Here is a 14,211-nt window from a genome sequence, read left to right as displayed (position 1 = left end):
TTACAAGTAAAGTCACTAAGAATCATTTATTGAGCACCTGCTGTATATTCAGCATTGTGGGAGGAGCTGTGAAAGACACAGAACAGCACAGGGTGTGGTCCCTGCCCTCGAGAGGTTTACAGTCTAGGTGGAGAGACAGGGGAACCAGGACACATGGGGAGCCGAGAGAAAACAGTCCAGGCCAGTATGTTACAGGAGCTGGAAGGTGTTTGGGGTCAGACCCCAACACTCCAAGTACACTAAGCACTTCAGTGCTTCCAGGGGCTCAACGTTAGTGCCAGGAAAGACAACTACTCCCAGCCCCATAGAAGCCCACGTGGCATGCCCTGTCCATAGCCTCTACTGCCACCATCTTAAAATGTCTGACTCCTTGTTCCACTGCTAATCAAAGTGCAATGAACTGGGGAGGGATGGGGTGGATGAGGAAGGTCACTGGACGATTTGAGGGGCCAGTGTCTCCCTCCTAGAAAGATCTACTCCCCCATCATATACCCCTAACACAGAGATAAACCCACTCAAGGGGGCCTGTGCCACCACATGGGACCCTCACCCCCACAGCTAGAGGAGGGGGCAGTCGCTGCTTGAGCTGCCTGAGGTAGAACTAGGGTGCCCTTCTTCTTGTGTGTCCCTTCTCCTTCCAGTCCATTGAGCTGGGGGTGGGGGCAGGACGGGCACCTCAGAGCCACCTGGAGCTGAGGGGGTACTGAAGGGAAAGGACAAGGGGGAGGGACAGTAGCAGAGGGGAATTGCAGAGCCCAGCTGGAGAAGAAGGGTAGCTGGGGCTCCTCAAAAGGTACAGGGGAGCCAAAGAGGGAAAAGGCTCAACACTGAGACGGGCTCCCCAGTGCAGGTCAGAGGGGCCATGAGGGCAGGCGGGGTGGTCTGCTCCAGGACCCCACCTTCCCCCTGCCTTCACAAGACAGAGAGGGGTATCAAGAGCCAGGAGGGTACCAGGTCCCCAGCTCAGCCCTAGGCTGTGCTCACTTCAGGGTCACCCTGCCCAACCTTAGAGGCGTTGAGGGGACTCCAAAGTTTTTGATGATGCCCCCACTCAGTAAGGCCCCTTCAAAGTGCCATCTGTTCACTTCTCAAATTAAAAAGAATTCAGGTCTGAGTGTCCAGGAAAGGGGATGAATTTCATAACCCCCTGTGACAGCGAGGGGAGGGAGCCACACCCTTCCAGAGGGTACCACCCAGCGGACGAGTGGGGAGGAGGAAGCAGCTGGCATGAAGCCGGCCCACCCAACCTCCAGGAGAGAGGAAACGGAGAACACGGGATGAGGAGGCTTTAAATAGTATTTCATAAAATAAAAATGCCCAGGACTCTTAGGAACCTCTCATTCAACTGCCTAGTTTTTGTTTAAATAATTCTAATGCCAGAGGCTGGGGGACAGGGGGCGGCCAGGGTATGTACATGAGGAGGTGTTTAAATTAAAACACAAATAATAATTAAGACACACAAACTGAGAGACTAAGGCAGAAGATGTAGAGGGGGCCTTTGAGGCCCTCGCGCTTCCAGGACTGCAGGCTTCCTGTGGGCGGATTAGGGCTTCCTCTTGGAGAAGATCAGCCGGCGTTTGGAGTGGTAGAAATCTGAGGAGAGAGAGCAGAAGTCAGCCAGGCCAAGAGGAAGAGGACGCGGTGGAGCTGCCCACCTGAGGCAGACAGCAGGGGGCCAGGGCACCCTTCCCTGGTGCCAATGGGGCCGACTGCTGAGGACAGGAAGAACTTGGGGAACATCCACTCTGTCTCTTGAGGGGTATTATGGAGTGTCCCACCACGCTTCGCAGATGTGATTTTATCAGTCACCACACCTGCAACCCATGGGTCTGCTCTAAGTCAAGCTGCCCAGCAGAGGAGCCACTACTAGCTCTGTGTGCTTGTTTAAACAGACTAAAATCAAATAAAATGAACAATTCAGTTCCTCAGTCACATGAGCTGTGTGTCCAATGCACAACAGCCTATGTGGCTCGTGGCCCCTGCACCAGACACTCCCATCCCTGCAGAGTCACTGGACCATGCTGATCTAGGGATTCTGTTACAAAATCCATGAAAGTGTTCAGCACAATGCCGGGCCCATATAAACGTCAGTAGTTGTTGTTATTATAAAAAGTCTTGACCCAACTGCAAATTCACTTTGAGACCTTAGATAAATAACTCTACCTCTCTGAGTCTGGTTTCCTTGCCCTAAAAGGATGGCAAGGGGCTGGGCATGGTGGCTCACGCCTATAACCACAACACTTTGGGAGGCTGAGGCAGGAGGACGGCTTGAGCTCAGGAGTTCAAGACCAGCCGAGGCAACATGGTGAGACCTTGTCTCACAAAAACTCAAAAAATTAACCGGGCGTAGTGGTGTGCGCCTGTAGTCCCAGCTTCCCAGCTACCCGGGAGGCTGAGGTAGGAAGATCGCTTGAGCCCAGGAGTTTGAAGCTGCAGTGAGCCATGATCGTACCACTGCACTCCAGTCCGGCCAACAGAGTTAAGACACCTGTCTCAAAAAGAAAGGCGGGGAAGGGTGACAAGAATGTCTTATGGTATAACATTGCTATAAGGACTAAATAAATCTACCTTAGAAGCTTGGCAAAGGGCCTGGCATAATGAACATTCCCAATAAATGTTAGCTAGTTGGTCTTTGCTGCCTACTTGCTGTGTGACCTCAGGGAGGTTGCTTCCCCTCTCTGGGCCTGTTTCCTTCTACCTAAGGAGCATGCTGGACCAGGACCAGACAGGTCAGCCCTTAGACCATGGATTCTGAGAATCCTGGTCCCTTACAATGTCCTTCCCTGCGCATGTCCTCACCTGTCATGCTGGTCTGCCGCCGTTTTCGACCCTGAGAGTCTCCAGGTCCACCTGGGGACCCTTCAGCCTGCTCCCCTGAGCGAGGCACAAGGGTACAAGACAGCGACAGGTCCACATGGTCTTCCTCTGCTGTCCCCTGCAGCAGAGCAGGTGAGGTGCCAGGCCGCCTGCCTCCTCCCAACTCATCCCTGCCCCGCCAGGGCCCCGTGGGAAGGTAGAGCTTGGGCAGGCCAAGGCCCCGCACACGCTCCCAGACGAAGTCACCCTCCAATGGTGTCTCGGTGACAAAGTCGAAGTTCCATCGCTCACGAGCCTCCTGGATGCAGCCCGCCATTAGCGCATCACAGTCGCGGCTCAGCTGCTCGCTGTCCACTGGGCCGAAGAGGCGGCGGCAGGCCTTGCTGCCGCATGGGTTCGGACGGACATCCCCAGCTGGTTCTGACATGGCGCCTGCAGCAGAGACACAAGGAAGGCCCTGGTCACTGCGGAGACTGGACACTATGTTACCTGGCCGGGCTTTGCTGTGTCACCTCAGGTGACGTCTTCCTACTAGAGGATCTCTCTCACTCCTTCCAGCTGGTCTTCCTGCCTCCTTCCCACAGGAGGCCTGACCCCCACCAGCAGAGCTCAGCCAGCCTGGCACCCCAACGTCACTGGGAGAGCAGGCAACTGAAGGGCAAGCTAATGTCAACAAAGGCAAGTCTATTGCAAGAGCAAGGACCAGGGTCCTGTTTGCCACCAGGTATTATCAGCTAAAATCAATTTGTTTTCCCCCCAGAGGTGTCCCTCATGGGTGTGAATGCCCCCCAAATATGTGTGAATTGCCAGAGTCCAGCAGTTTCCTAATCGCAGCCCTGGCCAGAAGGTCAATTCCCAAAAGAAGAAACAGTCTGACAGTTCCTTCAGCCTCCTAAATCCCCCCACCCAGATCCCCAAGTAGGGTAACCCTGCTCTGCCAAGTAAAAGTACCCTGGACGTTGGGGCAAAAAGCACCCGGGTTGTGGTCCTAGCTCTGCCAGTTACTACGTAAGCTTTAAAAAGCCACTTAATGTCTCTAGGTCACAGTTTCCTCACCCATAAATGGGGCCATGTACAAGTTTAAAGAGCATGGCTACAGACACACACTCAAGCGATTGATCAGGGAGTCCATGCAGCAAGGCAGACGAACAGAGCTGAATGAAAGGCTGTGTCTTGGTGGTTAAACAGGAGGGCTCTGGAGCCAGATCACCTGGGTTGGAGTCCAGGTTTTACTAGGTGACCCTGAGCAAGCAACTTAACTTGTGTGAGCTCTAGTTTCCTCATCTATAAAATGGGGATAGTAATGGTGACTGTCTCAGAGGATAGACATGAGAATTAACTGAGTTAATGTGGGTAACGTGCCAGCAGCACTTCGTATACAGAAGTGCATTGAAAACAGAAGTATGATTATTCCTCTCTGCCTTCAGTTTTACTGAGCCTCCCCCCATCACTTCCCCCTGCCAACTACCTCCTTCAGACAGCAGCTGACAGGTGCTGTAGGCTGAGGGCCTTTCCCAAGGATGTCGTCAGGCGGGTGGCCTAGGGGTAAGGAGGGGCCGGGCGGGGCAGCACAAGGGATGATTTCTCCCAGGCTGAGCCACATCCTGCCAGGCACATCAGGTGATCTGAAGTCTAGACACCTGGCAGCCCCTGCCTCGTGTTGCCTGTGTCCAAGGAACCTGTTTTGCAGGCAAAAAGAAAATTAAAGGTGGCTGGTCTACCTGGCTCTTCTCCTCCCCCTTCAGGAGAGGGAAAACAGAGAGTGAGTTTGCCCATGAGGGAGCCCTGGCACCTACCTGCCTGCTCTGGCTTGACTCCAGGGCTGAGTGACTGCACGACCTTGGCAGCAACTGGGTTTTCCTAGGGACAAGTCCCAACTTGCAGGCTCTGGGGGTGAAAGCTCTGCTGAGTCCTCCTGAGGCAGGAAGCCCGGGACACATGCCACATCTGCTCCACCCCACCTCACCCCACTGCTTGTGATCAGTGGAGCCCACAGTTTCACGTCCCAGCTGGTTGGGAGAGGAGGCTCTTGGTAACTTCACACCAAGTTTAAAGGGCAGGAGATGGAAGAGATATGAGACTTGCCCCTAAGTCATATAGCTAAAAAGGCCAAAGGCCACTGCCCCATAAAGGGGTCACGCAGTACAGTGGACAGAGCCCTCAAATAACCTCTGTCCACCCTCTGCTAGGCATGAGTTGGGATTTATTCATATATTTTTATGTTTGGGAGCTGTTCTAAGCAGTTTAAAAATATCAATCCTCCTAAAAAGTGGATATCTGTTAGCTCCCTTTTTACAGAAGAGGCAACCAAGGCTCAGATAAGTAACTTGCCCAACATCACACAGTTCACAAGCGGCACAGCCAGGATCTGAACCCAGGCCTGTTTGCCCTGAATCCTGTGCTCTAGTATTGAACCCCACTCCCTCTCTAATTTTGAGGTTTCTTAACCAGAGAGGCCCATCACAATCACTTGGGGAGGCCAGGGGCAGTGGCTCATGCCTATAATCCTAACACTCTGGGAGGCAGAGGTGGGAGAATCATTTGAGCCGAAGGGTTCAAGACTAGCCTGGGCAACTAGCTGAGACCCCGTCTCTACTAAAAATAAAAATAAATAAAAATTAGCTGGGTGGTTGGGTGCAGTGTCTCACGTCTGTAATCCCAGCACTCTCGGAGGCCAAGGCGGGCAGGAGTTCAAGACCTGAGGTCAGGAGTTCATCTGAGGTCAGGAGTTCAAGACCAGCCTAGCCAACATGGCAAAACCCCATCTCTACTAAAATTCCAAAAATTAGCCAGGCATGGTGGTGCACACCTGTAGCCCCAGCTACTCAGGAGGCTGAGGCAGGAGAATTGCTTGAACCCAGGAGGCGGAGGTCGCGCCACTGCACTCCAGCCTGGGCGACAGAGCAAGACGGCGTCTCAAAAAAAAAAAAAAAAAAAAAAAATCTGGGCATGGGGGCGGGGGGATCACGCCTGTGGTCCCAGTTACTTGGGAGGCTGAAACAGGAGGACTGCTTGAGTCCAGGTTGGTGCCATTGCACTCCAGCCTGGGTGACAGAGTGAGACTCTGTCTCAAAGAAAAAAAAAAAAAGAAAGAAAGAAAGAAAAAAGCACCTAGGGAGTTTTTTCAAAATATAGATTTCTGAGGCCCTGCCTCCTGAGAACAACTTAATCCAAATTGAAGATTCAAGCAAGTGTTTGGCACAGTTCCTCAGATGGGCACTCCTGGGGTGCCAGCCAAGCGGGGACACACTGGTGTGTTTGAAATGGACATTCTGGGTCTCAATACATCATAGGCACAAGGAGGAGGAGCCCGCCTAGGGCTTCATCAAAGAGCTGGATATTCCCTGGCTCCCGGGAGCTCAAGACAGGACTAGGATCTAAGCAGGCACCCTCTCCTCTTCTACCACCCCTCCTTCTCTTATGTCTCTCATAGGCCTCTCCTCCCCCATCAAAATCTGCTCTCATGCTCATAATAACTTTCAGCCCAAAGAAAACTCAGAAACGCAAACCCTTGTTTTAGCAACAATTAAAAATAGCCTCCTTTATTGGTCTTCCTGCCTTAGACTTCAGTCATATTTTAATTTCCAGTAAGAGCTCAGTAAATACTGTTGAGCCTAAGGAGTGCTCCTTTGAAGGGATGGTAATGGCACAGGGGTTGATCTCGGATGAGCCCAGGAGTAGCCGCGGCGGTTCGCGCGGACCAGCCCCACTCCGCGGGAAAGCCTGTGTGCTATTCCCGCCAGGGCCGGGAGGGGGCGCCGGCCTCCAGGAAATCACGCGCGGGGTGGGAGGTGCGTGGGCAGAGCCTCGGACCGCTGGAGGGAGTAGTGATGAGTCAGTTTCCTGCAAGGCGCTGCTCGCCCGCCAAAACTCTGCTTCCACTCCGGCTGCGCGTCACCCTGGGGTGGGGAGGGGGAGAATGGGAGGGGACCGGGGGGCCGCGAACACGTCACGCTGAGCCGGCCAGGCTTCCGAAACTCCCGCCGCTGTTGGGAAACCGCGCGCTCTTGTGCCGTCTCTGACACACACACACACAAACACACACACACACACGCCCGCGCACACACACGCGCGCGCGCGCCGGGAGCCGGCCCCTCCACCTTATCTCCACGCCCAAAGCACGGGATGAGTCAGATCCCTGGAAAATAAAAATAGACGGGAGCAACGAAAACAAAACCGCTCGCAAGTCCTCCCAGAAACGCGACGTGGAGGGAGGCAAGGAGAGGGGAAGCTGCCTGGGCGCCCCAAGTTCCAAACCCAGCTCCAAGATGCTTTTCCGCACGAAGAGGGCGCAAGTGTCCCCCAGGGGTTTGGGACGGAGAGGACGCGCTGTGGTCCGCGCCAGGCGGCGGCGCCCCAGGGGGCGACTCGCTCCCCTGCTCCGCTCAGCCCTGTCGCTTTTGGAGAGAGAATCTGGGCTAGGTCGGGACGCCCTGAGCCCCCGAGGCAGCTGATGGAGGCCCTGAGCAGCGTCGTGCCCCCCAGACCCCCTACCCCTCAAAGACATGAACCCTCCCCGCCTCCCATCCAGGCGTGGGCTCCGCTCTCGCCCCGGAGTCCAGCGCCCGGACTCGAGGGCAGGCTGGGCCGCGATTCTCCCGGCCGCGGTGGGAAAGAGGTAGAGAAGACCCTTGCCCTTCCCCGACTGACAGTCTGGTTAGAGCCCGCCCAGCGCAGGGCCGTGACTCACAGACCCCTAGGGCGCGCCGCGGAGCGGGGACCCGACGCGGTGTCCTGCACCTCCGGTGCCCGGCTTCCTTGGGAACAAACTGTTCTAGCCAAATAGGTCACTGTGCCGATGGGAGGACGGAGACCGCGAAGGGGCAGGGGAGAGGGCTTCTGGAGTCCCACTGTACCCCATTCCAGGCGGGGTTCTGACCTCATACAGTCCGTTCCCTGGGGTCTCCTTGTCACAATGAGTCACCTCCTCGCTAGTCCTTAGGGGACGGGCCCTGGCACATTCCCAAGGGCCAGGAAACAGCGCGCGCTGACCTCAGCGCTCAGCCAGGTGGTGGACACAGTGGCGTAGAGGACCTGAACCTGGGACCTGGGCCAGGGCGGCGCCGATTGGATCCCAGAGCCACCCGGGACCGATCCTAGACGAACTTACTCCACTCCGCTTTCCTCGCCCCTCCTGGGCCCCTCCAGGGACACGGACTTCATCCCCACGCCACGAGCAAACTGCGCCTGGGGCCTGGAGCCAACCGCAGCCAAAGGCGAGCTCCCAGAGCGGTCCCGTCCACGCCCTCCCTCGCCCCAGCTGGGTTTCCAGGGGCGGGGAGCGTGGCCGGGGATTCCTGTACTTGTAATCCCGCTCTCCGCCCGGGGTCTCCGGCACATCCCGACCCCCGTCACCCGCGCACTTAGAGACAGCGTGTGCGCAAGCCGAGCGCGCACCTACTCACGCCCGTCATTCACCTGCCGCAGAAACACCTGTGAACGCAGCACACACCCGCGAACACGTATCCTCGCGGACACGCACGGACACACGCGGGCACGCTCGGCTCGGCTCTGGGCCGCCGGCCCGGGGTCCCCTGTTGTCTGCCGCCGCTCTCTCACCTCCTTTGAGTGCCTCGGTGCCTCGGCGAATCCGCGCCCAGCTCTGGCTCCACAAGGAACTGACTTAGGCAGCTGCTCACACCTCAGCTGGCGCAGCTCAGCGCGGCCCTGATATACAACCGCCCCGCCCGGGCCCGCCTCAAGGAGGCGGGACCCGCGCTCGGCCCACCGCGCCGCCCGGGACCGCCCTCCCCGGGGCCCAGGCTCCTGGCTGCCCAGCGCCGAGCCAGCTGAGCCTGGCCGACTTCCAGCAGGCCAGCCGGTCCCGGAACCTCGCGTGCTGCAGGAGGGCACTTCCCTCCTCCCCGAGTCCCTCGCCTGCGTTGGTGCGCTGGACACATTTCCCCACGAAGCGAGCCACAAATCTGGCTTTTTTACTTGGAGAATGAGTTGGCACTCTCCAGGAGGACACAGCACTGTTAGAATGAGCCCCCTTTCTGGCTCACCGCTGACCCACTCTGGCAGGCAAGGATTTACCCAATACAGCTGAAAAGATCAGGAGGATGACATTAATAAATAAAAATTCATAAATAATAAAAACAATGCACCTCTCTGCAATTTCCAGAAAAGCCCCACAATATCACCTCTATTCCCACTGATCCCTCACTAGGTCACCTCTCCCAGAAGCACCTGGAACACCTAGACACCCCAACAAAGCATCTTGAGGCCAGAATGATTTTCAGTCTCGTTTATTTCACAGATGAGGAAATTGAGGTCCACTGAACTTAAGTATACAAAGTTGTTGATTGTCACATGCTTCCGGGAAGGAGGGAATTGGAGACACTACCAGAAAAGGGCAATCTGATCCCCAGGGAAACAGAAGAATTGGACATTGAACCAATCTCCATATACCCTACACTCACCTCAACAGAAGAAACCCCTGTGGTTGCAGCAGCTTTGTTGGCCAGGAAGGGGAGGATTTAACGAGTGAGTTGTCTGTCTCCTGAATACTCCCCATATAGCCCCTATACACTGCTGGGGAAACTGGGGCTCAGAGAAGTCTGGTGACCTAACTCAGATCATGCAGCAAAGAAATGACTATAGTTGGAACACAGGACTTTTGCCTCCTGCCCAGGGCTCTCTACTTATCATCCGTTATTTCTGTGGCTCCAAAATGACAAAAATGCCAAATAACCCTCATTTGCAGATGGTTTGTGGAGATGACATAAATAAAGGACAATTCTGGAAGTGCCTACTGGTGCTTCTGAAAGACACAGAAATGAGTGATGTGTCTATCCGCGCCCACCTACCCCACACCCCTGACCTCCCTTGGACTTCACCTTTGCCTCCTTTCTGCGCCTGAAACATTTGCAGTTTTGCTTTTAAAAAATTGCAGAGGATGAATCGTTCATCTGAACAGAAATCACACCGAAAAACAGAACCCAGGCTTGGAGCAGCTACAATTACTGACATCTCAGGCTGCTCAGAGTCTGGAAATCTCTGCCCAGACATGCCCAGTCTTCTTCCTCTAACGCAGCTGACCTCGGGGAGGACGGGCTTCTTTCTCCTCTGCTGTGGGGATGGGAGCCCGGGTAGGGGTGGGAAGACACAGCAGCAGACCCCCTTGGCCTGCCTGGCCCTGGAGTCAGGCCAGGACTGTGGCTAAGCCCCAGAAAGGCCACGGCACAGCCTCAGGACCCCACTCTAAGCCCCACTGCTGTCTGCACCTTCGCTCCTATACATCCAAACCATCCAAAGGGCAGGTTGTCAAATGTCCAGCAGAGGACAGGCACCTCCTCCCACTGCCTTGAAGCCCCTCTGCTTTCAGGCATTTCAAATAGACTAGACATTGTCTGTCTGTTTATTTGGGGGAGAAATTTTTTTTAATAAAGGCTTGTAATGAATTATTTAAATTTTTGTGGTACTGAGCTTCACAATGAAATAATTCTTTTTGTTGTTTTTGGGAAAGAATTTTTTTTATAACTTCTAGCTCACCACCACCACCACATTCAATATTTCTTAAGTACCTACTAAGTGTCTAGTACTATTCAGTGCTTTAAAAAAAAAAAAGTTTGTAACCATGCATTTGAATGTGTACCCAGACACACTCTAAGGGAGGACCTCTGCCCTGAAGAAGGCAAGGGAGCAGGTTGTTAAAAGTCACACACAAAATCTGACTCCCAGCACACACTCACACAAGCACACATGCATCAGATCCCAGCCCTGTCCCAAGGATCTGCTGGCAGATCACATACCCTGTTCAGAGTAACAGGCTAAGGTCTACCTGGGGTCTCTAGAGGTCTCCTGTCTCCTACCATCCCCTTCCTCACCTGAAAACAGGCAGCCCAAGGACAAAATAGCCACCATCCTCTTCTATGCCAGAGCTCAACATGCTGGGACATGTTCCTGACGGACAGAAAGCCAATCAGAGCCACAGCCTGCTGCCCAAACATGTTCCTGGGAAGCAGGCAGCATAGGGATGGAGGGAGGCTCAGCCTGGGGGACAAGAGTGCCCAGACCAGCCCCCTCCCCAGAGTGCCGTGGAGCAGCATGGGGTAGGAGAATGGTGAGAAGTGGAAAGCCCAAGCCTGAAGAAGGAGGATGTGAGGAAGGCTCAGTGGTGGCTGCAGAAGCTGCCTAGGAAGGGAGAGGAAGTGCTGGGAACAATGTCACAATTTCTCAGAAAGAGACTGGGGAGTCCCAAATAGAGGCAGTCAGCTTTCAGAGGAATTCACCTTCACACAGGCTCCCAAGAAGTGAGACCCCAGAGAAGAGGCGGAACAAAGATAGAACAGTATTGAGCGGAGGCAGTCCTGGCTTTTTGTTTTCATTTTGCTTTTTTTTTTGGTTCTGTTTTTTGAGACAAAGTCAGCAGTGGCACAATCTCAGCTCACTGCAGTCTCCGCCTCCCAGGTTAAAGCAATTCTTCTGCCTTAGCCTCCCGAGTAGCTGGGATTACAGGCATGCACCACCATGCCCAGCTAATGTTTGTATTTTTTTTTTTTTTTTTTTTTTTGCACAAAAAGTTGGGTTTATTGTTTCTGACAAGTGGCTAGTAATTTTCAGTTTGCTCATGTTCCTAGCATCACAAATCTGAAGTACAATTTTGCTTCTCAATTAAAAATATATACCGGCCGGGCGTGGTGGCTTACGCCTGTAATCCCAGCACTTTGGGAGGCCAAGGTGGACGGATCACAAGGTCAGGAGTTTGAGACCAGCCTGGCCAATATGGTGAAACCCCGTCTCCATTAAAAATACAAATCAGCCGGGCGTGGTGGTGGGCGCCTGTAGTCTCAGCTATTCAGGTGGCTGAGGTGGGAGAATCGCTTGAACCTAGGAGGCGGAGGTTGCACTGAGCCGAGATCGTGCAACTGCACTCCAGCCTGGGTGACAGAGTGAGACTCCATCTCAAAAAAAAAAACAACATATAAATCTTTGTGTAAAATGAAAAAAAAAATCAAGGCATAAAAATTTCATTGTGTTCTACATTTTTAAATATAAATTGTCTCCTTTAAAATATTTTCATCCATTCATTCAAAAACCTTTTAAGTTCAACTGTCCAATTTAAGACAGAGTGAAGACATTTTTGAGTATCTGAACTAAGCATTGTCTTGACTGAAATGAAGTAAGAACTCTGTGAGAGTCCTTGTGGGCCTCCCGGTCATGCCCTTCCGTAGATAGGGAACTTCATCTTTGTTGGTCATCACACCTGCTATGTATAAATGTGCCCACTTAGGATGAGTCACGAATTCTTTCAGGAATGCCGCAGATGTACATGCTCCCGCAGATCTATATTTTCCAATGTTGTTAACATCAGCCAGCTGGCAATCTACAACCTGTCTTGTATAATGTTTGAAGAGAGGCATCCTCCAGACAGGGTCCCCTATTTCAATGCTGGCCTCGAAGAGCTTGTTCCAGAGCCAGGATGAATTGGTAAAGACCCCAGTGGCACCTGACCCCAAAGCTACATCTATGACACCTGTTAAGGTGGTGGCATTGAGGATGACCTTCGGGTTAAACGTGTGCGCGTAACAGAGCGCATCAGCCAGTATGAGCCTCCCCTCGGCATCAGTGTTATCAACCTGGATGGTCTTCCCGTTCCTGGCTCAAACAACATCCCCCAGCTTGTTGGCCTTGCCGCTGGGCATATTTTCACAAAGACGGGCCAGACCTATAATACTAATGGGCAAATTGAGCTTTGCAGCAGACACAATGGCTGAGCATATAGTTGTAGCTCCTCCCATGTCGGCCCTCATGAGTTCCATATTTGCAGAAGCCTTGATGGAGATACCACCACTGTCAAAGGTAATTCCTTTCCCAACAAACACCAGGGGTGGTTCGTTTGCATTGGGGCTGCCTATGTAGTGAATTTCCAAGAAGACTGGGGGCCCATCAGATCCTTTGGCCACACTGAGGAATGATCCCATTGCCTGTTCCTCAATCCAAGACCTGGGTCTGATATGAACCTCAGTTTTACTACTAGCACTTTTGAGATTCTTCTCAATAATTTCGGCAAATCTGGTTGGCATCATCTCGCTGGCTGGCATCTCCATCATGCCAAGTTATGCCCAGAAGCAAACAGGACTCCTTTCTGCCAGGCCTCCTGATCCCCAATTCCATAGAGCTTCACTGACATGGCCATCTCGTTTTTTTGCTTTAGGTCATTTTATTCATAGAGACCAAGCACCGCGCCCTCCTCAGCAGCCTGAGCGTCTCCACAGGGATCCACCTCCACGGAAGAGAGCTCCAGGTCTTGAATCTGCCTGCATCCCGCTGCAACAGCAGCTCTGATGTTTTCTTTGCCTTCATGCCAGTTTTCCTGTTCGTTGATTCCGGCTGCCTTTTTGCCAAGGCCAACTAGCACCATGCTGGGGAAGTCCTGATGCAGACCATAAAAGGTTTGAGTCTTGCCTGCCTTCAGAGGTGGGCCAGATGTGTTCAAAGTCTCTCTCAGCTTTCCAGCTATCAATTTATCAAAATTCTCTCCTGCACTTGTGAACTGTGGCACATCATCTTCTTTTTCTTTGGAATAGATTCCTAAAACAAGGCCCTTCGTCATGTCTGCAGCAGAGAGACCCCGGCTCCCGAAACATCTCATGGCCAGACGTCAGACGATGACTTGCCCCGCCTAATGTTTGTATTAGTAGAGACAGTGTTTCACCATGTTGGCCAGGCTGGTCTCGAACTCCTGATCTCATGTGATCCGTCTGCCTCTGCCTCCCAAAGTGCTGAGATTACAAGCGTGAGCCACCACTTTTTTTTTTTTTTTTTGGAAGAATGACTTTGGGAACTAACACCCTGACCTGCTGGGGGCTTTACCCAGTCAACATAAGGATCAGGACTGAGCATACATTAAGGCAGGGAAATTTGTGACAGAATTTGTGCAACACAAACACTTCCAGATTTCCAAGCCTACTACTGCCTAAGCCTGAAATTTCACTATTAGAAATTCATTCCTTTAGGCTGGTCCAAGTGCAGTGGTGTTTACAACTAATTGATCACAACCAGTTATACATTTCTTTGCTCCTTCTCCACTCCCACTGCTTCATTTAACTAGCCTTAAAAAAAAAAATAAAAAATAAAAATAAATAGGCCTGGCCAGGCGTGGTGGCTCGTGCCTGTGATCCCAGCACTTGGGAGGCTGAGGCAGGTGGATCACCTGAGTTCTGGACTTTGAGACCAGCCTGGCCAACATGGTGAAGCCTATCTGTACTAAACACTACAAAAAAAATTAGCCAGGCATAGTGGCAGGCCCCTGTAATCCCAGCTACTTAGGAGGCTGGCGCAGGAGAATTGCTGGAACCTGGGAGGCGGAGGTTGCAGTGAGCTGATATCACGCCATTGCATTCCTGCCTGGGTGACAGAGCGAAACTCCATCTCATAAATAAATAAGTA

The 14,211-nt window shown here is 53.0% G+C and overlaps 1 protein-coding gene and 1 pseudogene across 9 annotated transcripts; both read right to left on the bottom strand.

The window, feature by feature from the left end:
• CDKN1A (cyclin dependent kinase inhibitor 1A) lies at positions 1–8,526 on the bottom strand. 9 transcript variants are annotated; one of them, XM_054557435.2, is made up of 5 exons: positions 8,377–8,465; positions 4,614–6,716; positions 4,286–4,496; positions 2,800–3,249; positions 1–1,593 (listed from the first exon to the last, which is right to left on the bottom strand). In XM_054557435.2, the coding sequence occupies exons 4-5, from the start codon at positions 3,242–3,244 to the stop codon at positions 1,544–1,546; spliced, it is 495 nt and encodes a 164-aa protein (XP_054413410.1). In that variant the 5' UTR covers positions 3,245–3,249; positions 4,286–4,496; positions 4,614–6,716; positions 8,377–8,465; the 3' UTR covers positions 1–1,543. The 9 variants fall into 9 exon arrangements, with proteins under 9 accessions (XP_054413410.1, XP_063580829.1, XP_002816862.1 ...); XM_063724759.1 differs by having other exon boundaries at positions 1–3,249; positions 8,377–8,473; XM_002816816.6 differs by lacking the exons at positions 4,286–4,496; positions 4,614–6,716 and having other exon boundaries at positions 8,377–8,525.
• Positions 8,527–11,824: 3,298 nt separating this feature from the next.
• Positions 11,825–13,429, bottom strand: LOC100454543 (cytosol aminopeptidase-like; annotated as a pseudogene).
• Positions 13,430–14,211: the final 782 nt, after the last annotated feature.

The sequence above is a fragment of the Pongo abelii genome, chromosome 5 (genome assembly GCF_028885655.2).
Source record: "Pongo abelii isolate AG06213 chromosome 5, NHGRI_mPonAbe1-v2.0_pri, whole genome shotgun sequence".
In the NCBI taxonomy this organism is placed as follows: Eukaryota; Metazoa; Chordata; class Mammalia; order Primates; family Hominidae; genus Pongo; species Pongo abelii.
Note: the sequence above shows the minus strand (reverse complement) of the source record. Positions and strands in the feature narration are given on the sequence as shown.